Source organism: Lepidochelys kempii, chromosome 6 (assembly GCF_965140265.1).
Source record: "Lepidochelys kempii isolate rLepKem1 chromosome 6, rLepKem1.hap2, whole genome shotgun sequence".
Taxonomy (NCBI): Eukaryota; Metazoa; Chordata; order Testudines; family Cheloniidae; genus Lepidochelys; species Lepidochelys kempii.
In genome coordinates this window covers 112604204-112618708 of record NC_133261.1, presented here as the reverse complement: position 1 = coordinate 112618708, position 14505 = coordinate 112604204, and the positions used below count along the sequence as shown (strand labels likewise).

Below are 14505 nucleotides of genomic sequence, written 5' to 3'. Positions count from 1 at the left end.
GCAGTCTATAATTGTCTATCTGGGGAACAAATATTTAATAATGGGGCCTTCAGTCTAGCAGAGAAAGGTATAGCATGATCCAACGGCTTGAAGTTGAAGCTAGACAAATTGAGACTGGAAATAAGGTGCACATTTTAATGGTGAAAGTAATTAACCATTGGAAAATTTTAGCAAGGATGATAGGGGATTCTCCATCACTGAATTTTTAAATCAAGTTTGATATTTTTCTAGAAGATCTGCTCTCAGAATTATTTTTGTGAAGTGCTCTGTCCTGTGTTATACAGGTCAGACTAGACAATCAGAATGGTCCCTTCTGGCCTTGAAGCCTATGAATCTCTGGTTTAGAAGACATATTAAAATGAGCTTTATAATCATTTATGTCCATCCTTTCACATCAGCATAAACCATACTTTTTCTAATATGCCTATAAAGATAAAACAAATTCGTTAACTGTCCATCTTTGCTCCTGGATGAGAACCTGAATATTATAGAGCCGTGGTTCTCAGCCAGGGGTAAACGTACCCCTGGGGATATGCAGAGGTCGTCCAGAGGGTAGATCAACTCATCTAGCATTTGCCCAGTTTTACAACAGGCTACATAAAAAGCACTAGCAAAGACCGTACAATCTAAAGTTTCATACAGACAAAATGAGACAGCAAGCAATTTTTCAGTTTTAGTGTGCTGTGACACTTGTATTTTTATGGCTGGTTTTGCGAGCAAGTAGTTTTTAAGTGAGGTGAAATTTGGGGTAGGCAAAACAAATTAGACTGCAGAAAGGGGTCCACATAGTCTGGAAAGGTTGAGAGCCACTGTTATAGAGTGCTGCCTGGCTGTACCAGAGTGACCAAATAGCCAACATTCAACACCGCAGCATTTTTAAATTACAGCCTTAGTGGCTTTTGTTCCGGTGGAAATTGACACAAGTCATTTTTCACCTGAAACTGCAACTGTAAGACAAAACAGGCTTAGTGACATAAAGAACATTGGATGGGGTGCTGGATGGCATTTGCTTGCACTTTAAAGAATCTATGTCTAACAGGTTAGGGAGAGTTTTTGAAAGAAAAAGAGTTGCTCAAAATTCAAACCAGAGCAAACAGGAAACTTTTGGGGGGCGGGAGGGGAGGAAGGAGGGATCTTATAGTCCCCTCAATTATCTTAATTACTGCACAAAGTTAGGAGTAACAGGTTGACTGCTTCTCAAGAGGTACACACACTTGTGTTTCTCAGGGTGAATATATGAAGAATGAAATCCATTAAAGTAGTTGTCATGTAATCAACAAAATGTGTCCCCTCTTGACTTCAGAGGGTTATTCTGATAACTGTTCCTACACCTCCAAAGTTCTCACCTGCAGGATCTCTCCCATATTATTCAATATCTATATAATGCCGAGGGAAGCTGGTGGGAGAATGGAGCTACATGCTACTAATGGATGAAGCTGAACCTATCCAAGACTGAGGCAATGCTGGAGAGAAGGTGCTTCAAAAAGAGTTGGTCTGCTCATCAACATCTCCATCTATCACAGCCTTGGGGTCCATTTGGACTTAATACTATTGGATCCCCAAATTGCCATGAGGACAAACACACACATCAATCTTTAAATGGCCAGAATGGGGTGCAATCCGGTAACTGGGACATCTCTGGGCAGGGCCTTATCAGAACGAGAATGATGAAACAAACATCTAGTCGCAATTGCATGAAATCACCGCGACTTCGGCTGTTGGATAGAATCCACTTCAGGGTCTCTGCCCTGATAATCTGAGCGCTCCATGGGAGTGCCCCTAGCTACCCAAGAGATCAACTCTTTCCCCACAGCCATGGCCTTCGTGGCAGCTACAAACCACCGGAAGAGTGAAGCTACAGACCAGGAGAGGGAATGTAGTGCCGGGGGAGAAGGGGTAATTTCTACAGCATAGGTCCAGTTCCTGTTAAACATCCACAGACCTAACCATGCTCAGAACCCATTTCTGTGACTTGGCTTCTCCCACGAGGTGTGTTTTTGTCCATCCCCCCTTCCTCTCCTGCCCCAAAAAAATCCTGTTCAAAAAGTTGATAAACTATTTCCTGTACAGTCTGGGAAGGCACATCGATATTACTACTGAAGTACCTGGGAGGTGCTCAGACAAAGGCGAGGGGAAAGAACAGGAGTAATCGATAAACATCTACTTAGATTGTAGACGCTTTGGGGTAGGGACCATCTTTCTATTCTGTGTTTGTATGGCACCTAACATCAGGTCCATGACGGGGATTTCCAGGCACTGTGATAATACAAACAAAGTTCTGCTAGTTTTTGTTTTATTTTTATTTCCCTAAACAGAGGGCTCTGAGTCATCAACCAGAAGAAAGAGGTCACAAGAGGGATTTTAAAAATAGTTGTGGAATAGATTAGGTGCAGAGATGAAGTTCCCATGGGATGGGGGAGGGGAGAAAGAAGGCAGAAAACACAGTGAGGGACAGGAAGACTGAAAAGTACACGAAATACACTAGAAAACACAAGTCCTAAGGTTGGGGTAAGGAGAACAAGATCACGGAATAGCTAGAAGACCTAGAGACATAATGGAGGAGGATATATTACCAGCAGCAATCAGAAGAATGGCCAGGACATGCCACAAGCATGGCAATTCTTTTGGGGGGGGGGGGAGAAGAGGGGCACCAGGGCTGATTACAGGAGTACATGAGGTAAACCAGGCACCCAGTTTTCGGACAGTAGGGAGTTACAGGCCATGTGCAAATAAGTACAGCTGAACCACTGCAAAGGAAGTAGAAGCTGGAAGAGCAACTTTCAGACAAGTTGCTGTAAGAGGTGAAGCTAGCTAAGAGGCTGGATTTTGCTAAGAAAGGGATGACCAGGGGTTAGTTGGGGACACCTCTAGGAAAGGATTACTAGAATGGGAGTGATGGTTGTTGCATCATGAGCATCACACACACACACACCCCCAAGTAGCCAGAGAGCAACCGATTACTGCTGCAATACATGAAACAAAGGTTGAGTAGAGGAAAAAAGAGAGAAGAAATATTTGGGTCTGAGCTTAAGAGGTACCAGCAACTCCTATTAACTCTGGTCAGAATTATGGGTGCTCTGTGCTTCTCAGATCTTATGACAGACACTGAAGATGGAACAGGGAGCAATCCCTTGCACTACTTCAGGTACTGAATTTCCCTCACCTTTTGATTGAAGAATTCTGAATCCTAAGTTTGAGATGCTGCATTTCAGTGATAGGAGAACTGGATATACAAATATATTTGGACCCAAACTTTTGTAAGGTACATTTATGTGAACTCTGTTAGTATTAATTAGAAACCTTTGCAGCTTTAAAGTTAATATACCGGGTTATCTTGCCTGAGTCACAATTTATATTTTCACAGCAAAAAAGATATTTCTAAACTCCTTAGATATGTGGAGCCAATGACCTTTGTTTAGAGTGTATGCTGTTTTTAGTAGTATGTATTTTTAACACTGATTACAATTCTTAGGCTACATAAGTAATGCCTTTTATACTGTGTGTTTTGAGTTTCACATGTGATGTATCACCGTCATATGGTACTTTGTTTTAAAAAAGTTTAACATGTACGGTCACTAACTGAGGTCACGTCCATCCATTCCCGCAACAACCCCTTCCCCAACCTTAAGCAGAGAGCCACCACACGTGCTACTGTCCAGATGCTGTTTTGTGCCCGTCCTTATCTTTCCATCTATCAGACAAAGAAAATCCAGAGCCAGTTAAGAACAAAGTCCTCTTCCCACACGCAATGAGGTGGAATATCAGAACACATTTTTTTGTTGTTGTTAAGACTACTTAATACCAACACTGAGGCAGCCTGCCTAGCAACAAGTTGAAGTTATAAACTCATATCATCCTACTTGTGTTCCCATGGCTACTGTCATGAACAGAGCAGTGGCAGCTGCAGATATCAGGGAAAGGGGTCCCATTAGAGACATATTTAAGATTCTGAGACAGAAAACAGTACCAAGAAGGTATGAATGCTATCTGGTACATTTTCCACTACAGCCCACCTCTACATCCCCAAAACTGCTCTGAACAGCCTTCCATTAGAGCAGTGGCTCTCAAACTTTTGTACTAGTGACCCCTTTCACACAGCAAGCTTCTGAGCATGACCCCCTTATAAATTAAAAACATTTTTTTTATATATTTAACACCATTATAAATGTTGGAGGCGAAGCGTGGTTTGGGGTGTAGGCTGACAGCTGGCGACCCCCCCATGTAATAACCTCACAACCCCCTGAGGGGTTCCGACCCCCAGTTTGAGAACCCCTGCATTAGAGCCTGTAAAATATTAGTGGTTTGTCATCTAGAGAAGCAATTGAGCACACTGGCTTCTGAGGAATGCTGAAAGTGTTTGTTTGTTTGTTTTTCAAAGCTAAAAGTGAATTCACACTACAGTTGCGCAGCATGACTGAAGACAGCCATGAGCTTATGCAACCCTTAGCAGCCTACACAAAAGACGTAGCAAAGGCCACTTGTCAAAGTTGTTTGGAAACAGCATGGTCTAACAGCTTTATTAGTGTTCCATTCTTTTTTTCTTTAAAAAGTTCAAAAATTGTAATGAAGGGCCCAAGCCAGAGTGCTCTTGATTCACGCTAAAGGCAATGAGACTAGAGGGCCCAAAGAGAAAGCAGGGGAGTGGAAGGAATTTCCCATTTCAGTTCACATCTTGAGGAAAAAAAGGCGGATAAACATTTGAATTATGAATCCAGACTTTTCCTCCAATCCTGACTTGACTGTTCCCCCAAGATGAGAACATTTCCCTCTAGCAACATTTCCATCTTAATCTTTCACTGTTTATAGGATCTCCACCGGGTTGAGAGTCTACAGTCCATGCTTTTTCAAATTGCAATGATTAATTCTTTCTAACAAGGAAGGAAGCCAGCCAGTCACTTACATAACAATATATACATGGGCTAATATAAGCAGAATTGCTATAGTTACACATTATTCATTGGCCCATGTTTTTGCAGACTAAATATACAATATCTAAGAGAACAATGTTTTAAGGGTATATACAAACTTTTTAATGCCCAATATTTAAATCCAGATTTAAAAAAAAAAAATAAAATCTGTAAATCAGTGTAAAGCGAAGTCCAAATGGACTCAGATATCAATCTGTAGTATACAGACACAGACCCGTACGATAATGGGCATAATCCAGATACCTATAGACAGCATAACTGCACAGATGCCACAGGTGGCACGTGGTTAGATTCTAAATTAGAAGGCTATACTATGAAAGTAACAGAGGATCTCTTATGAGAATATCATCTGTGAAACCTCTCCATACTGAGGAGGAGCTTGGGGTAGGGGCACTTCTACTACAGACACCAACTCACTTCCTTACACTGTTCATTTTCAACACTGCTGCCACCCCACTGAAAGAACAAAGAGAATACCAGTAGCATCCTGCGTGGAAGCTCCTAATGCACCATGACCAGACGAGTATACACCAGATCTTCCTCTGAACAGGGGATCTTTGTGATTAGATATTATCAGTCCATTGCAGCCTCCCACTCCCTCATCAATGTAAGAAACTCCATTTACTAATACTTCCTTTTGCAGAGTTCAACGAGTTTAGCTGCTGTGCAGCACTGAATGTTTGAAGATGCTTGGCAGAGCGGGTTAGACACACTAGCTTGGTCTCAATGTACCTACCATACTAAAAGAAGTTAATCACATCACGATCAGTCACATTTCAGCACAACTGGCATTATGGGTTCAAGATAATAGAAGAAAGTTTCCAAAAGGAAAGTTAAAAACAAAACAAAAAAGAAAAAGGGCTATTCTCAAAATTTAAAATAGAGTCTAAATTACACTGCAAGGAGGTATTTCCTGTTCATCATTTGAGAAAATTTTAGTTCAAAAGTCAATTTCATATTTTCCAACACACAAACATATTTAAGAGCATGGACTTTAACTAAAACAAATGGCAAACTGTGAATTTGTATAGAGAGGCTCAAAACCTCAAAATGTACAAGAGCACTAAATGTGCAAATTGGTAAAGATTTCATAAGGAGGTCAAAATCCAGTTCTGCTTTCACAATTGGAGGTTCCTTGCTCCAGGTCCACTGAAGTAACCAGTCACTCTAATTAAGTTACATTACAGGCCGCTCAGCACTTAGAATTCTTCTTATTTTATAATTGTAAAGCACCATGAAAATCTATGCCACAGTATCACAAAATTAGGAACATTACTAAAAATTAAACTGAACAAGTTTCCAGAGAACCAGCTGCCTCAGCTGCACTTGCCTAGCATCTGTTCAGAAACCAATATGGATATTCAGAAGTTCAACTGCACAGCTGAAGTGTTTTACAAACCACATCCAGTTATAATACTCTGAAGGTATGTTACAGGACAAGAGCCCACCGTAAGTGCATTGTACATTGCATTGTACACCGTAAGTGCATTGATCAGAGGCAAGATTTCCGAGCTAAGAACTAATCACAGAGAGCTCTAAGCCTTTCACTTGGCCAAGTCACAACACTAAACTAGGCTGAAAACAAAAGTTTTAAGAGCAACTCATTAAGTGGCAGAGACCAGTTAGAACAAAGGATCCACTTTTCATAACTATCAAGTCAGTCCCACCATTAATACACTCATCAAAAGATGACGCAGTGACAAGTTTATTTTGCAAAAACTGCACGAGTCAGGTTGATTTCACTAGGGGACCTCATGACCTCCAGTAACAAGACTGTTGGAGAGGCCTCTTGGCATTGCACAACAAAGTGACAGACAGCATCTTTGGGCTACTCACTTCACTGTGCAATGCCAAGGGAAGCTATACCAAGAGAAACAAGGTGAACCATCTAGTTCATTATACTTTTCACTCTCATTCCAGATGGACGACCAATGCCTAACTGCCAGGGAGCTGCACCCAAGCTTCCTCCCTGCCTAGACATGGTCCCACAACTTCCGAGAGTTACTGGGACCAAATGTATTACGGGCAGTATGAGCTGAGTCTCCCTGAGGCAAGATTGCACTGACCAAGTCTCTCAAAACTTTAAAGAAATCAAATCAGCTGCAGGGACCTGGCCATCCAGGAGGCAAAGGAAACATTTGGGTGTTTATATGACCAAAGTGGGGTGCATTCCCAGACCTCCAGCATTTCAAATGGCATCTCCTCACAGTAAGCATTTCTCCCACCTTCTGCGTCCCTGGATCCAGATGTTTCTAGGGTGCTACTGTAATTCGTCCCTTAACAGGAATACTTCCCTAGATCAAGAGTGCTCTGGTTTTATTCATTTATTTTTGTAGTACAGCAGCCAAGAGACTGGTGAAGGCCAGCTCTCCTGTAAGCAATCCATAGATGGCTTCTCCCTCTCTACCTCCCCCTGGCATCTCCATCATAGATCTGATTGAATTAGGGCACCCTCTGGATTAACCAGTCATTTGTCAGGAGTTCACTTCTACCGGAAAGAAAACAAGAGCATTCTCTCTGAAGATGACATGGACATAACAGAAGTCTGGAGGTACAAGAACTGGCTCATACTTGTTCTGCTATAACTGACATGAAAGGTACTTAGTTGCACTACAGCCATGAGAAGGAGAATTGCACAGGAAAAATCGTTTCTATCTTCTCTGTATTTATAGATTCGGAACAAGTTGTTCTTGTCAAGATATTCTATAATGCTTTTCAAAGTCATTGAAACCTAAATCTTACTTAAAAGTGATTAGCCATGCAAAAGGGTAAAAAAAAAGTAACTAGGTTCCTTTTTATATTACAATATTTCAGCACAGACAAGATGAACGAGCAGAAAGCAATCAGGGTCAAGTAGCAAGCATGTTTTTTGCTAGTACACCCCTCCTTCTCCCCCCACATAAAATAAAATAGATTTCTATTCATCTTTGGGACACAAAACATTCCCTTTCACTAAGTTTTTCCATTAAACACACAAGTACACACAGCTTTTTGTTCTCTTTTTTAAATCCTCAGTTTCTCAAATGGAGAACTCACAATATATGCTGGCCTACTGATAACAAGTATTGTTTGCTAGAGCTGTCAGCTAGCAGTCAAACGTTTGACTCACAATTCTTTATATTTACTAAAAAGAGGGCAATGGTGGGGGAGGGACAGCTTTTCTCAATGTATTCATTAACTCAAGGCCAAACAGCAAAACTTATCATCAATATATAAATATTTATAACACACTTAGGAACAATTAAAAACTTATTTTTCTATTTAAGACAAAAGAGGCAAGTGCTGTGTCCAGCTACCAAGACCTGGTTTATCAAAGCAACATGTAGTTGCAATACCTTACATTGGGCCAATGGGTGGGTAGGATGAGAAAGGGACCAGTACTAATTTAAGGAAAGATTCTACAAAACTTTGTCCATGTGACCTAGTCCTTAGATCCCTGCATGGCTACAAAATTTGTATCCATATCCAATCCACAAAAATGGACCATGGATGTGGATATCCAGATTTGCAGGGATGTCCTACTGCCAGTAGCCAATCCACTGAACTCAAGGAGCTACAAAGTAAAGACTATTGCTCCACATGCGTAAGTATTTGCAGGCTCATGTCCTTGGCTTTCAAGAATCACAAAGATCATCATCAGGCCCTTGCCACATTCAATTTTAGCCATTGTAATTTTAAAGAAAAATTTAAGATCATACAGAAGGCCACTTTAATTCAGAAGGAAATCTAGTTATTTTTTGGCTCCAAAAGGAATCTAAAAATATACATTCTAGTCTTAGTATTTTTCCCAGCTCTACTGAAAACCTCTAAACCATTAGAGGTGGTTAGACTAGAGGATCCTAGTGGTCCCTTCTAACCCTATGATTAGTCAAAAGGTGAGGGGTTCTCTGCGCACTTTTTAGTAGTTTTGTGTTTATTCTGTTTGATAGTTTGTCATTGCAAATCCAGAGAGTAACTAAGGAAACCTTAATTTTTGATTTCATGTTGTACAGTATTCACTGCCTCTTTGGTCTGATCTAGCTCTAATGTAATTACGAAATCTGAATCAACATCTTGTTACTGTCTTGCTCAACTTCACTATATTTTGCAGAACGTAGTTCTGAAAAGCCTTCCTAGTTTAATATTCTTTACTATAACTGCCTCACACATGTGCATAGTATTTTTATATATACACACACAAGAAACAGACTGGACTAACAGAACTGCTACTTCCGCTTCTTATACTAATTTTGATTGTAAGCATTCAGGGCAGGGACTGTCTGTTACTCTGTTTTTATGAAAAAAGAAAAGGAGGACTTGTGGCACCTTGGAGACTAACAAATTTATTGGAGCATAAGCTTTCGTGAGCATAAGCTGTAGCTCACGAAAGCTTATGCTCCAATAAATTTATTAGTCTCCAAGGTGCCACAAGTACTCCTTTTCTTTTTGCAAATATAGACTAACACGGCTGCTACTCTGAAATCTGTTTTTATGATGCTTAGCACAATAGGGCCCCATTCTTGGTTGGTCTTTAGGCACTAGCATAATAAACATAAACTTCTGTAATGAACATGATTAATAATAAATATATCAAAGGTACACTTAACTTTAATGCTGAACTGTAGCTAAAAGCATTTACAGTCCCTATTCTAAAATCATGGCCATGATGCAAAAATCTGTTCTGTACTGGGTTTCAGCCTCCAGTACCAATGCAATAGTGCAGATCCTTAGTGTACATCCTTAGTGTACACACAGTTTTACACTGGCACAGTTTACCCAGGGGTAAGGAGACACTGTTTATACTAGGGGTTTGTACCAATGCACCAGCTAGAGCAGAGGTGGACAAATTACCATCCTGCCCGGCCCCTGAGCTCCCAGCTGGGGAGCCTAGCCCCCAACCCTTCCCCAGCTGTCCCCCCACCGTGATGCCGCTGCACACCAGCGCTCTGGCCTGCCGCTCCTGCCGGGCACACGGGCAGTGTGGCTGGTTCTGGTGGGGCTGCGAGCTCCTGCTGCTCTGAGCAGCATAGTAAGGTGCGGGGGGGTCCCGGGGGGGCAGTCAGGGGATGGGGGGGGGGGTTTGGATAGGCATGGGAGTCCCAATGGGGCTGTCATGGGGTGGAGGTGTGGATGAGGTGGGGGGGGGGCACTCGGGACAGGGAGGTGTTGGATAGGGGGTGAGGTCCCAGGGGAGCGGTTAGGGGCGGAGGGTCCCAGGAGGGGGTGGTCAGGGGACAAAGAGCAGGGGGGTTGGGGGTTCTGAGGGGGGCAGTCAGGAGGCAGGAAGTGGGAGGGGCAGATAGGGGGTGGGAGCTAGGCTGTTTGGGGAGGCACAGCTTTCCCTACTCACCCTTCCATACAGTTTCACAACCCCAAAGTTTGCCCACCCCTGACCTAGAGTCCCAGCATAGGCCAGGGCAAAGAACCAGCAGGTTTTACAAATCCTTTGTTCTTCCCTACTAGAAATAGGATGTTTGGTAAACTGAACCTACAGTCATTGTGCATTATTATAACACTGTGCTGTTTGAATGTAGTAGTCATAAGAATTTCTAGGCCAAACAATTGCTTAGGGTTAAGAGAGATAGACTCCAGATAGCTGAAATTTACACTTTTTGCTGAAAGATCAAGTTTGACTGGCATTATATTCCAGAAGTACAGTTATTTAGGAATGCATACTATTATTTAAAAAAAAATCAAATTAAAAACTGAACAGGGATGCTCAGAAGAGAAAATATACATTTTTGTGAACAATGTTAACTGCAAAACTATCAAGATAGTTTGGTAAAAATTAGCATTAGTTTTCCAATCTACTTAAGTAGAAGGTAGATGTGAGTATACACTAAACTCTTAATTATGTCTAAAAATTAGTTCCACAATAAGGGCCCAATTCAAAGTCCATTGAAGTCAATGAAAGTCTGCTTATTTACTTTCTATCAGGCTATTATGGACTAAGTACTGCATTGTTTACTCAGGCTGAACTTCCACTGAAGTTGTGTAAATTAAATTTATTTTTCCAGCTATGTCATACACTTCCCACCCCACTGGGAAGAAAGATGAGTCAGTAATGAGTGCAATAACTTTTGCATACGTAAATCTACAAGATTAACTGAAAACTAGAAGAAAATAAATACAATCCTAAATGTATTCAGTTCAGTCACAGCAGTAAGAAAAAAAAGTCACTCTAGTAGAGAAATGAGGTAAGCTAGAGAATTGATTTGCAAGGTTCAACGAAAAGCGTAAAGTATTGTTGTAACACTTGGCTAGAAGCCAGTAAGATCCATGTATGTTACAGCAATGTTGTGCTTGACCTACAGAATGAAAAAGAGAGTCAATTGCTCCCTAATAAGCCCTTCCCCCAGTGGTCAACCCAAAAATGGAGTTTCCATGAGCAGAGAGACCTTGTATCCTATTCTGTCAATCGGAAGAACCAGGAGAAATGTCTACCCAGAAAGAAGACAGGAGAGAGAGACAATACAAATAAAATCTGTAAATAACTATATGAAATGCTGTAACTAAAAAGATGTTCAACCTGAGTATCCACAAAAAATGCATAAGTTAATTGATTTGTAGAGACTGCAACAGTGTAAAAAATAGAGAAAAACCAACCTATTCCATTAAATAAAAAGGCACCCAAAACATCTTCATCCTCTGCACCGAGAAGCTCAAGAATATATATTTCAGAATTTAGATTGATCTAATAAGTCAATTAACAGCAAGAGTTACTCTCTGGTTTGTTCTGAGAAATGAACTATTGTTATTTTCAAGTCCTGTGTTTTGTTTTGTTCTTTTAAGCCAAGAGGTACAGAGGATTCAATGAAGTTTGAGAAACGCAAGAGGCAACTCCAAGTGTTAAGACCTCCAGACAGTAGGAGGGTTTTCCCACTAGCTTTAACCAACAGTTACAAAGGAACAATTAAAAAACACATTTAAAAACTAAGGAAGTCAACAGTCTACCTCTACACACACAGCTGTAGACACATCTATACTAAATTGTTTGAATCACATGCCTTCCAGTACAACTACAATTCCTTTGTTTGCTCACAATTTTCTCCCATACCACTTTAAATTAGCTTACAAAGAACTGCAGCAGAATAGATGGAATGTGGAACATTTTGGCAACCAACTGGTTCTTAAGAATTTTTTTTTTAAAAAAACAGACACATTAGTTTGCCTAAAACAGCCATAATCGAATATATTTGAAAAAGAGGAACAGGCATTTGTGACTTCATCTTTTTTATTTCTACCCTTATGGTCGAACCCACAAACATACAAATCGTGTGGAGGGGGAGCGGAAATCTAACTGCCATTTACGGTCTCTCCTAGCCAAATCAGCTTCCCTGCTTTTCTCCCTGTTTGCAAAGCGCCCTCTGGAAAAGCATCTAGACTTCTTTTATTAACCGTTGGGGGGGGGGGGGGGAGAATCGTGGTTTTTCTCTGGCCCTGAATGTCTCGTTTTCGGGGGGGGGGTGTATTTTTTAAAAAGTACTGGGGGTAAGGGGATAGAAAACCCACTAAAGGATTCGATTTCATATTAGTGCCAGGGAATCTGATGAAAGTCCTTTTAATTAGTGCCACGCTACTCTCCTAAAGACCCAGATCCCAACCCGATCGTCATGAATATGAAACTAACCACACCTGAAGAAAGAGAGAGAGAAAAGGGGGGGGGGAGAGAAAGTAGCACGGCTAATCCCTCTTGCTTCCGTGCCATAGAGTGAGATATTCATATTTCCCTGGGGGAGGGCGGGGGCGAGGAGGGACGTAAATAGATCTATAGCTATAGTTTTGGTTCTATTTCATGGAAAAGGAAAGATCTCCTCTCCCCCTCCTCCCCCCCCCCCCCCCCCCCAGTCTAGAGGCACGTTTCCCCTACACGTTCCCCCCTTGTTGCTGTTCTTCCCTTGGACAGCAGGGTGAACACACACACAAAAGTTGTTGGTTTTCCCCTCCCCTTTTAATGACCAGAAATCTAATGCAACCAAGTGACCTCTCCCACACCCCCCAATAAAACAGTCTTATGTCCAGCGGATCAATCCACACACTAACCCCAACTCCCAAACGCAGGATGTCAGATCTCCAGCCAGCCACACACACAGCCGTTGGAGGCTCCTAACCCACTCACACAATGGTGCTGAATCCTTAGGAGACACTGGAGACAAAATAACTCACCCGGATCAAAATCAGGAACCACGGCTTGGTACTGGGCTCCAACTCTCATGCCGCCTCCTGCTGAGATGTCAAAGAGAGAGAGAGAGAGAGACCGGATTAGAAAGAGCGTGCTTCATTGATTTGTGTATGTGTGTGAGTGTGAGAGAGATTAACAGAGAAAATCCCGGAGCGAGTTTGAGGCTCCCACTTCAGCGGACTTACCATGCTCTTCATCACTAGAGGAGCCAGAGCTGCCTTCCTCCCAGGAGTTGCCGCTGCTATTTCCATTGGGTGCTGCTGCTGCCAAACTTTTATTATTCCCATTATTGTTGGCGCTGGTGGCGGCAGTGGCGTTATTATTCCTGCCTCTTCTTTTCCCTGAGACCTCTGGGCCCTTCTCTATCATGGCTGGCATTTGGGGGTGAAACTGGCAGAGAGAGCAGAGTTAACTCGGGGGGGGGGGCTGCGGAGGGGGGGGGGGAGAAGGGGCTGCTGGAGCCTGGGAGCAGCAGCAGCTGCTGGCAAAGCCCCCGGCTAGGGGCGGGGGGGGGGGAAGAGGGGGCGAGAGGGAGGCTGAGGCGCTTTCAGTGTGCGGCCGCTTTAAACCCCCTGCACGGCGAGGGCTACAACTTTGAGGCTCATCCCAGCGCTGCACTTCCCTGCACTGGGACGCTCGTCAACCTGCGCTGCTGCCTGGCCGCGGCCCCACCTCCCCCTCCGCTCCGGCGCCCTCCCATTGGCGGCCCCCACATTTTGGGAGGCAGGTGCCTTTGCCATTGGCCGCCCCACCCCGTCCATCAAGCCGGCCCGGCGCTTCCGTTTGTCAGGTTAGGTGGAGGCGTATCGCCCGCTGTACGTGGTCGGGTTTTGCAATCTCTACGCCCAGTGATACATCCCCTTCCAAGGCTACATTGTAGCGGGGAGGGAAGTGGGGGAGTTTCACGCCGTGGCCCCGGAGGCGCGGGGGGCTTTGGGGACGGGCTCGAAGAGGGGGGAAGGGGATGGGGCGGAGGGGCCCCAGCGAGGGGGCTCCAAACCTCGTGCTTTGAACTCAGCAGCACTCGGGGCTGGGGACTATTTTCCTCCCCTTGGCGGAAGGTTACGCGGAACGCGCCGCTCAGTTTGAATGGAACCCCCATACAAAGAGAGAAACTAATTGCTACAAAGTGGCCCCGGGCTGGGGCCGGCCCCCCGCGGGGGAGGGGCGGCGCGGGGACCAGGGTGGGGAGACCTGCCCTGGCTTTGGCCGGGCAGAGTCGCCCCTCGAGCGGGAAGAGGAGTTCGGCCGGGCGGGGAGGAAAAGTCCTTGCAATTGCTGGAGTTGGCCAAATTGCCCCCTCGGTGGCGCCGCGTGGGGAGGGAAGCTCAGGGCATTAGCCGGGGGGGGGCAAATCAGCAGCCGCTACCCCCACCCACCTGAGCAGCAGGCGCCTGGCCAGGGGACAATGGGCAA

The 14505-nt window shown here is 43.7% G+C and overlaps 1 protein-coding gene across 3 annotated transcripts in view; it reads right to left on the bottom strand.

Moving 5' to 3' along the window:
- Window positions 1–13754, bottom strand: part of RCOR1 (REST corepressor 1) — a 127066-nt gene extending 113312 nt beyond the window's left edge. The window contains exons 1-2 of one of the 3 annotated variants that reach the window (XM_073349704.1): window positions 13275–13754; window positions 13074–13130 (exon numbers count right to left, since the gene is read on the bottom strand). In XM_073349704.1, the coding sequence (XP_073205805.1) occupies window positions 13074–13130; window positions 13275–13467 (250 nt within the window). In that variant the 5' untranslated portion in view covers window positions 13468–13754. Of the gene's footprint in view, window positions 1–13073; window positions 13134–13274 lie in introns of all 3 variants that reach the window. The other 2 variants (XM_073349703.1, XM_073349705.1) reach the window with 2 other exon arrangements.
- Window positions 13755–14505: the final 751 nt, after the last annotated feature.